A 10,747-nucleotide genomic window follows, 5' to 3' on the forward strand; every position below is an offset into this window, starting at 1 on the left:
GTCATTTATTTCATGTGTATCTTTAAATGTGAAATACATTTAGAATTTTTATTTATTAGCTTTTAAACTATCGCTTTCCAACTTGCTTTACGCGAAACGACTCAGACAGGGCGAGATGGCGACACGTGACACTGAGAGCAATGAGAACTGGTAGTGAAAACTAGTAGTAGTATCATACGTCGGTAATGTTACTGGTACAATCAAGTGCTAATTATTTTGGCACTTGCGTGGCATCTTTGTTTTCTTCCATCTTTCCCAATCTTTCCTCGACGCCCAAATATACACATATATATTTATATATGCGAAATTTTAGAGGTTCTAAGTAATGCGTATGTATGAATTTACGTGTGGTGGATCGCGTGTATGTACATACATAATAGTGTAAATAGTGAGCAGTACTAACATAAGTACATACGTACATACGAAGGATAATGGTGGTTAGTGATATATGTGTATGTGCACTGATACGCACTAATACGTACATACGATCATCATGTACGATGTATACACTTGTACAAGGGACATACGTAGTACATACGAAGTACATACTGATAGAGTTATTACATTATAAATAATCTCAAAAAGACAAAAAGTATCTTCGTTATAGAAAAGAAATGAAACGTGATATGATATGCACGAGGTTGCATTCAACAGATTTGCAATAAATATTTTCTACACTATCAAGTGCTTTGTATTCAAACTTATAGTGATCATTGAGACGAATTCCATTACATAACCTCAATCATACCCACGTTGATTGACTAGACTTCTACTCTACTGCTAATCAAAATGAGTAGGTACTAATGTAAACGTAACTTATATCTTATACCTCCTTTCTTATTAGATTTTACAAACAAATCAAATAAAACTTTAAAAATTTTTTATTTTCCAAAATAAAAATTTCTCAAGTAGCAAGTTTTTCCAATCCTTTTTCTAAATCATTTGTCTTGTCATTTCTATCATATTTCATATCAATTTTATTCCTTCACAGATTCCATTACAGACAGCCCAGGTTCTAAAGCTCTCGAAGCCGCTAAAAATATCAAGGACTTGACTGTGTTCAAAAAGCCTGTCGGATCTGTCAAGAGGAGCAAAAATATACAACCAAAGATTTTAGATGAAGATACATATATTGAAAAAATGAGTGACATTATACAAAAAGATTTTTTTCCGCACTTGGAAAAGCTACAGGCACAAAATCAGTATTTAGAGGCTTTAGAGCAGAATGATATGAACAGAATGAGAGAGTTGTACGCAAAGTATAGTTCTGGTCGACCTGTCACTGAAAGACCGGTCAGTCCAGCGACTTTTGAAACTCCGCTGCGTAGGACTGAATCAGCCGAATCACCACCCATCACTGAGGCATCGTCCCAAAAAACAGACAACGTCGAATCCGTAAATAGAAATGAAACTGAAAATAAGATCGGTCTCGATAATTATTTGAGTAATCATACAAGCGAGGATAATGCTAGTTTCGAAGAAATGATGATTGAGGCTGAAAATAAACGTAAGCTTAAGTATGCCTGGCTTTACGAGGCAGAAGACAAGTCGAAAGTTTGGTTAGCAATCGATGGATCCTCCACCACTACATCTGACGTCCCAGCTATCCAAGAATCCAATCCCAGACCCAAACAGGTGGATAGTTGGATTTACAAGAATAAAAATTATATTATGTACATTCCCGATGGAGTGGAACTTACAGCGGGAGAGAAAATAGAATTGGCAAAGAAGAAACAAACTATAATGCATGAAAATACGAGATTGCGAACAAATCCGTTTAATGAGCAACAAAATAAAGAAACCATCGACGAACTCGCCAAGTCACAATCCAGAGCTAACGACGGTAAGATTGGTGTGGATGGCAAAGAGGTTGTCAGAAATGCTACGCCACGAGTGAATGGTTTTAGTTTCGTGGCTACGCCAAGTCCGAGACCAGGAGAATGCGAAAGTCCGTTGATGACATGGGGTCAGATCGAGGGAACTCCCTTCCGATTGGATGGTGGTGACACACCATTGCTGAGGACAAGTCAAGGACCTTCTTTTAGAATAGCGGAACCACCGAAAAGAGAACAATTGGCATTGCAGTTGGCTGAGAAGGCTGGCGAGAGGCACAGAGATCGAAAAAATAAAGCCTTGGAAGCTGCCAGGAGATCATTAGCCACGTAAGCTATTTGGGATATTTATATGTTATATAAATTTCGCGAAATGAATATTTCCGAAAATAACATACTTGTGAGAAAAGTTTACGAGAACTATTTATTAATATTCTTTCCAGTCCATCACCGAGATCAACCATAGATCGGCTGAGCACTATGTCTCCCGCAGCAAGAAGATTAGCGACTCAGAAACTGCGCATATCGAATACGCCATCTCCTCGACGAACGCCATCGTCTAGGACTCCATCCGTAGGAGGTATCAGAACACCTAATACGCCACGTGCGAACATAATGGCTAAAGAAATCATCTCTCAAAAGTCGGAAATTAATACTATGCGGATACAAGGACCTGTACTCACTGATAATTTACTTAATCTACCTCCACAGCGACAACGGGCGTCAGATTTCTTCAATAAATGAGAAATTGTCTTGTATGTAGAAAGATCGCGCGTGTGAGATTGTATATAGTGTATGTACATCGACCGAATTTGCTTATTTAATATAACATATTAATAATAAATATAACATATTAAAGAGAGACACGCGCGCGCGCGCGCGCGCGCGCGTGTGTGTGTGTGTGTGTGTGTGCTCGCGCGCGCGCGCGCGTGCATACGTGCGTATATATGTATATTGTGTAAATGATGTATTATAGAGTTTATAATATAATTTTAACAAAGTTCTTTTAATATTCGAGTCTTATTGAATGTCGCTAATCCTCTTAAGATGGAATCACACGATCCTCTCGATTTCTTGAATGACATGCATGCATGCAATCATGCTCTGAGTATGCTAGAGAATACGTTCAGGCATTGAGCGCTGCATACTAACATGCATGAATTCTCATTTCTCTATGTACATACATACATACAATTTTTATACACGATTTCATGCTTGTTTCCTTGCATGCATGACAAAAAAAATATTGGAAGTGGGGTAGATGTAATCAGATAAACAATCGATGGCATATTACATTATACATATGCTGTTAAAAATCCAAATTACCATAATAAGCATTTATGCAATGAAGCTTTAAAACGAGTAAATAATTAAGTACAAAAAATACGTTCAAATACAAGAAAAGAATGAATAAATAAATTGCATTCCTTAAGAAATAGTTTTTAATATTGAAAATAAAAAAAAAGAATTCGTGAAAAAAGGAAGCGGGACAGATGATCTAAATATTCTTAATTTAATTTTTCATAATTTCACTCTCTCATTCCAATCTAATCTCACTTTTTCATTTTTATATTCTTAATTCAAATCTTTGATATTTTATGATATTTATATTTTTAGAAGACCATTTTATTCTAATTACAAAAAAAATATCTCCACAAGAATAAATGGAAGCAAGAATAAAAAACAATTAAGTAGTATATAATAATCAGACAAAATGTTAACGTGCATATTCAAAGATATATAGATTTTATCTTTATTCTTCTTATCATTTATTTTAAACTGTTTCAAGCATTTCACCTCTAGATTTATACTTCAGAAGTAATAAATCAAGATATAGATGATGAAATTCTTGAAGATGTATTGAAATTAAAATTCACATCTCTAAATGAAAACACACAATGGGAAAATATTCAATTGATATTGTCTCAAAATTCTTCTGACAAATCTCCAGCCAAGACTTCATCATCATGCAATTCTCTCTGCAATACGAAACGAGAAACGAAGGACTTTAATTGAAAATGGTTATTCTGTTGAAAAAATAGTTCAATCTTTAAACCCATAATTCTTTCATCTTTAGTGAAGAAACAAGAAAAGAATTCGATTGACTCAGACTTGGAGTAGCGTCAATAATAAAACAAATTAAAGGTGAAAAAATGAGATAAAATTTGATGACTGATATTATTTTAATAGCAACATTAAGAAAAGCATAATACCTGAAATTAGAGAAGAAGAATGTTGAATATTAAAGAATATTATATTACATTTGTGAAATGTAGTTTAGAAAAATGAATATACATAAATGAATATTTATAAACACACATAAGATAGGAATATTCCATGAAAGTGTGTTGGAAAACTATATGTACATTGCAAAAGAAAAATCTTGATATGAATTTTCAGATGCTAAGGAGCGCAATATGGCAGTTAATCCATAACATTTTATATTTACATTTGTTAATATAAAGATACATTAAAGAGAAATATTACAAATTCTCCTTTCACGAGAGCTTACAGCTTGACGCATATGTGCAGTATATTTTTTTTTGTATATAAAAAGTGATACAGATTAATGTTTCAGTTTCTCAAAAAAATCTTCGTCTCGATAATAATTTTTATAGGATTTGGAATCTTGCAAACTGCAAAAAAGTAAAATTAATACATGACCAAAATTTATTTTTATGAGCATTAATTAAATATCGGAGTGAGTTCCTTTTGCATCACATGTACCACTACTTTTCCTTCTTGCAACCACTCTCATCCGAATTTGTTGTGTTTACAATTTCTTCTTTTGATTTATAAATTTAATAATAATCTAGTCAAAGCGGCCAAAACTTTCGTCATTTTTTAATCGTAGTTCATTAATTAAAAATAAACTCTGATGTTTATCCATCATTGATGATCTACATTTTGAAGAAGGTCGAACAGTTACTTGTTATGTCTGCAATTATTTTCTACCATAATTTAATTTTGAGGCTTTTTATATTTTAAATTTTTGTATAAAAATTATAAATTGTATCATTCTTTAAATAGATTCGTCGAAAGAGAATGCAAATAGATATACAAATCCTCTCAAATACTTTTTTTTCTAACATTATACAACTATGAAATAATTTTCGAAATATTTTGTATCATATATGTACGTGCGTGCGTACGCGCGCGCGCGCGTGTGTGTGTGTGTGTGTGGAAAATGAAATATTTTATAATACCATACATTTTACAAGAAATTCTTTTCTTCAGCTTCTTTCTCCTGATACAATATTATGAAATCATCATGAAATATTTTCCCGATATTATCTTAAGTCTTTAACATTATATTTTCGTTATATTATCGCATTGGTGCATAAAAACGGTATATAAATAGTATTAAAAATTGGGAAAAAGAAGACTACGCGAGATCGTAAGATTAATGATCTTAACCCATTTCTTTCGTCATTCATGGAAACTTCTTTCATTCGTGTGCATTTTTCACTTTCATTCTGGTAGCTCTCCGTTTTGTTTATCGTTAATTATATAAATACGGAAATGAAATTAAATCACTCAAGACGATTCGCGCGTATCCTCTACAACAAAACGGATGATTATCTTTGCGTTGAACGCATGAAACTATACATATAAAATGAGCCTTTTCACACGGTTTATTCGAACGTGTGAATTCAGGAAGTGACAATAAAGTCACAACAAATTCTTCGCATAAACGTTGCAACAGGAAGTATTCGGGCATATCCAAGTCGTCCAAACAATCATTGTTGATCGATTGCAAAATCGCCGCGCTCGCTAAAGAGCCTGGCGACTTATCATATAAATATAAGGTCAGGAAGAAGAAGAGGATCGAGAAAAAGGAGAAAAAGAGAGTATTATCTTTGAGACAGATATGAGGTCCTCTCTGAGCCTAGGAGCAGCTTTGCTCCTGACGATAGCTATCATCCGATCATGCAAATCAGAACATACGTGTGGACATTTAGGCTCAGGTACGTTGATTGCATTTACAAAATTTATATTCGTTAAACGTTCCCATCGATACATCGCGTTGGAATTCTTTGAGGAAAAAAAAAGACTCTTGTATATGTCATGCCCATATTTCTTTAGGCACTAACGCGTGCAAATGCGGGGAAATAGTGGTGAAATCGGCGAAGGTGCAAAAACCGCTGTTCTACGCGTCGCCGGAAGCAATCAACGAAGCTGCAGTGGCACGCGAAGCGGTTGGAAGATTGTCTGTGGGAACAGATCGATGGCAGCCTGAAAATCTGGCATCTATTCCCAAATATAAACCATATACCGATGGAGCGTTTAGCAGCAGCAGCAGCAGCAGCAGCAGTAGCAGCAGCAGCAGCAGCAGCAGCAGCAGCTCTTCCTCGTCTTCCATCGGAATTCTTGGAGGATCGATTGGCGGAAGCAACGCTCACTCACCCTTCACTTTTGTCTCGGATAGAGTTACTTCCAATTGCGGATGCGGAAAGGATCATTCTCTGGAATCTCTGGAAGTTCGCGATCTTCTATCCTCTAATATTGAAGGAAAAGTCGTGCCCAGGTATTTCATCGTTTCATGATTTCACCATTACATTATTCTTATTACACGATTTCAACTTTCAATGTTTGTTGACAGTTTTCCACCGATCGGCGATCTGTGTTATCCGAGCCCGCCTAGCAGTAAATTCCAGGTGACCACCAAAGTGAAACCTGCATATCCTGGTAAAATCAAATGCGCCCCTCCCATTCCTTACAAGGTTTGTGTGAAAATACTTAATGGACAGATCGACGAAGCTGGATTGAGGGAACTCGGTTTAGCAACCGATGGATCAATCGGCGGGAGCGCGACTATTTTCGACAAATATATTTCTAACGATGTAGCTAAGTTGGCTACGCGATACGGATCGCACGCGGGTGCCGGCGCTGGTTCGACCACGTATGGATCGTATTCAGGTGCTAACGCGGGTTCGATCGCTTACGGATCGTACGCAGGTGCCAGCGCAGGCTCGACCGCGTACGCGGGTATCGGACGATCGAGTATTGCGACGTCGAGTAACGTCGAGACGATCCAAGGATCGAGTAAATCTACTTGTGATTTTGGCGATGATGCAGGTACGTCTCTCAATTTAATTTGATATATATAACACTAACAATAAGACAATATATAGAGAATACATCAGTACCTCTTTTTTGAAATCTTTCCGTTTACCCACGTATATTCATTATAATCAATCAGACTTGAGTGTAATTTCACACAGACACGCGCCGCGAGTTATACTATACATATACTTATACTATACATAATCCAGTTATTTACGAGATTGATATAAGCAAGACTGTGAGATGTAGGTAATAGGTTTGTTTATATTTTAGAGCTTCCCGAAGACTATTCGTATCCTCGACTGCCAGCGGATCCGGTGTCAGTCACTTTAGCGTATAAGAATTTCTTCCCGCGTACCGTGTACTACAACAAGAGAGCATTCGTGCCGGAAGACAAGCTGGCGTTCGGTCATCGAACCGTGCCGACCGAGTCAACACCTAACAAAAATGTGCCGGACATTCCTGAGGAAAAGCTTCAAATCCTCAAGAAACCCATTGTAGAGTTGAAGCCGATGCCACAAGCTCCTACCATCATCGGCGCTTACGACGAACACGAAGAAGCAAAATTGGCGGAGCTCGAGGCTATTGAGCGTGAGAAGATAAATCAGGAAGAGATCGCCGAACGGCTGCAAGAGAACTTCATTACGTACGGGTGAGTCGAAAGCGGAAGAGAATTTTGCGTATAACTTAATCGCGGCTCGCAAATGATCTCGATCGATGCATCTTCGATTCGGTGATTTTGCCAGAGATCAACGACGCAATTCTCATCAGGTTCATACAACGCAATACAACTTGCCGGATATACATCTCAACGTATACTTATATTTATTACGCCGGGCGTATTATTCTTTACGAATCTTGCTATCGTTATATATGTTATATATGTTGTTTTGCGCGACACAAAGAGAGACGCATATTTAATTTCTAGATTGATTAAATGTATGTTTTGATATTTGAAAAAATGTTGCTCACACAGATTTGCAACTTCGCAGTTTAAATCTCCAATGTTTATTATTTAAAAACATGATCTTAATCGTATCGAGTTAACATGTTGAGCAAGCATAATTTTCAAAGATGAGTATTATTAGTACTAATTGCGTACGCGAGTATGTTATTTGTGTAGCAATTAAAGTTAGTATCGAGATATTAAATGCTAATCCCGAGATAAATATATATTTTGGTGAATAATTTTAGAGACCTAGGATACGCGCCAGTCAACAGGCCCTTACCGGCAGATCCTATTGGCGTATTCAACAACGTGGAAGACGATATCCGTGGAGTAGACTGCGGTCCGGTAGGACCACCAGATCCCGATTACATTCCTGGCAGCGTCGTGATCAATCGAGAAGAAATCGTGGGACACGGAGACCAAGTCGAAAATGACTCCCTGAGAAACAACGACAGTTCAGACATCTACGTTCGTCATTATGACGAAATTAGCGATGACGACGAGGAATATGACAACGACGAGCCTATGTCTGGCATATTCGCCAGACTGAAAAGTGTCGCCCGAAAGCACGGTCGTTCGTCATCCTCATGTGGAGCCGTATGATCTTTCGAATGAAATGCGTAAAAAGGACTGGCCTTATTGACGATTCGCGATTATCGAGATGAATCTTAATTGATTCTTTTGAACGCGCGAAGACGTGGACACTCTCCAAAATATTACACTAGTCCCAGTTCTGTGTCTTTGTGATGTTATTGTTATAAGATAATATAGCAGTTGTACGAGAATCAAATTGTTGATTTTATTATACAGTTCCCAAACATTCTTATTTTCCTGGTAAACAATTTTTTATATATGAATATATATAAACCGGGTGTTTGATAAATAACGATAAAACTCTCTGTAAGGATAGAACAGATTGAGTCGAAAAAGTCCTCTACTATTTTACAATTTTCGCAATAGTTGACAAAATATTAATTATTTGCCGAATATTGATTCCCAATAATTTTTGTACTCAAGTACTATCAATTTTACAAAAAAACAGCAAGTGATTGTTCATTTTCTTCTCATAGAGTTCTGAGAATTTCTTTAGAATTTCTTAGTACCGCATTTTCTCATTGTAGAACTCCATGAGAAGAAAATAAACAATTTTTGTCTCTTGCTGTTTGTCTCTTGCTGTAAAGTTGATAGTACTTGAGCAAAAAAAATTATTGAAGACCAATATTTGGTGATCTTTAATAATTGATATCTTGTTAATTATTATGAAAATTGCAAAATGATAGAGGACTTTTCGACTCAATTTAGTCCGATGTACCCCTACGCGAGAGTTTTATTGTTACTTATCAAACACTCTGTATATAAATATGTATAAACATACCTACAACACGCATAAATATTCACAATCATGTATAATTATACATCTATACATTTATATATATGCATATACTTTTAATGACGCAATAATTACGTGGTATAATTTCATATAACTTTACAAATCAATTTTCTTTATTTCTATTTTATTTCCAACATTTTATGAATCAAATTTAATTAAACATTGAAAAAATTTTCTAATAAATTATTGTACAAACTTTAAATAAAATATAATCTAATAAATTTCTACTATCAACAAACAATACAATTAAAATAAAGATTAATTAGAGTCAGCGCAGATAAACAGATTTGACATTCGCTGAGGATGACTCCAAAGTGAGTTGAAACGTTTAAAATAAATAAAGATTTTTATCAATTTCTGAGTAATTACCTACCTACATTTCTTAATTCTGCGCTTATGTATCTGCGTTGATTCTCATTAACCTTTGTTTGAACTGTTTATGTATTGTTTGTTTAAGATTGAAAGTCTCTTTCCATTATTGATATTGATTTAACTTTGTTTCTACTATCATGCTTGACATGCTTTGTACTATACAAAATTATTAAACTTTTCTATTTTATTATTATGTACTTTTTTATTTGCACTTTAATATTAATATTACTATAAAACTTTGTAATAATAATCTTATTTATAACAATAGAAGGATTTGTAATAATAATTATATTATAAGCATCTTTGATAAAAGGTTCACCCAGATGACACGTTAAAGGTCAAACAGGTTTCTGTCTATATTCTACAAATGCGTCTAAAAGATTTATGATCTCTCTTCTACTTCCTCGGCTAAAACACGACCGTCAACACGTCATAAAATGTTTCACTCAGAAAAAGGGAAGCACACCACATGGTGATGTACGATGATCGCCACGATGGAAACATATCTAATGTATATCTCCGAGAGAAAGAGTGGATCTCGGAGTGTGCAGTAGCTATTTAAAGACACTCCACGCGAGTTCAAGCGTTCTCTTCGTCAAGACATCTTTTCTTTTTTCTCTTCTTTCTTCGCGAACGCATACATGAAATTTACGATTCGTATGCATGCGTCGAACTGATTTATTTCATTTACATACGTGACATAAATTACAAACAGCGAGACAAATGAAACAAGGAACTGAACAAAACGACTGTGAGCGAAAAAAATAATTTATGATTTAAATATAGACAATATCATTTGTTTTAAATGTAAAATTCTATGTCGATATCTATAATAGATATCAAAGTATTATTCTTTTATGATAATCAGTTTGAAAATCTTCTTATCTTTTGTAGTAGAAAAATATGCTTAGAGAAATGAAAAAGAAATATTCTCATGGAATCGAGAATAATGCTAATATTTGAGATTTCAATATTGATAGGTATTTTTCTAAATTGAACTATAAATTTAATCTTTTTAGCATCAATTTTTTTTCATATTATTCTAATATATATTAGGTATAGTAAAAAGAAATCCATTATTTTTGCATGAAATTGAATGGAAAAATAATGGATTTCTTTTTACTACACCTAATATAT

General features: G+C 35.1%; 2 protein-coding genes across 2 annotated transcripts; both read left to right on the forward strand.

The window, feature by feature from the left end:
- The first annotated feature begins 789 nt into the window (after nt 1-789).
- Nucleotides 790-2,576, forward strand: LOC105625020 (protein DGCR14 homolog). Its single transcript, XM_012206361.1, has 3 exons — nt 790-793; nt 992-2,162; nt 2,276-2,576. Exons 1-3 carry the CDS (start codon nt 790-792, stop codon nt 2,574-2,576), a joined length of 1,476 nt encoding a protein of 491 aa, XP_012061751.1.
- A 3,127-nt stretch (nt 2,577-5,703) lies between these two features.
- Nucleotides 5,704-8,451, forward strand: LOC105625022. Its single transcript, XM_012206362.1, has 5 exons — nt 5,704-5,800; nt 5,919-6,360; nt 6,436-6,911; nt 7,173-7,551; nt 8,094-8,451. The coding sequence occupies exons 1-5, from the start codon at nt 5,704-5,706 to the stop codon at nt 8,449-8,451; spliced, it is 1,752 nt and encodes a 583-aa protein (XP_012061752.1).
- The last annotated feature ends 2,296 nt before the right edge of the window (nt 8,452-10,747 follow it).

This window comes from Atta cephalotes (genome assembly GCF_000143395.1).
Source record: "Atta cephalotes unplaced genomic scaffold scaffold00104, whole genome shotgun sequence".
NCBI classification, from domain to species: Eukaryota; Metazoa; Arthropoda; class Insecta; order Hymenoptera; family Formicidae; genus Atta; species Atta cephalotes.

Excerpts from the sequence above, each read along its gene's own strand:
- LOC105625020 (XM_012206361.1), top strand. Across the intron at positions 2,163-2,275 it reads GCCAGGAGATCATTAGCCAC|TCCATCACCGAGATCAACCA; the intron begins GTAAGCTATTTG and ends TATTCTTTCCAG.
- LOC105625022 (XM_012206362.1), top strand. The coding sequence starts at position 5,704 with ATGAGGTCCTCTCTGAGCCTAGGAGCAGCTTTGCTCCTGACGATAGCT. Across the intron at positions 6,361-6,435 it reads GAAGGAAAAGTCGTGCCCAG|TTTTCCACCGATCGGCGATC; the intron begins GTATTTCATCGT and ends GTTTGTTGACAG. Across the intron at positions 7,552-8,093 it reads GAGAACTTCATTACGTACGG|AGACCTAGGATACGCGCCAG; the intron begins GTGAGTCGAAAG and ends GAATAATTTTAG.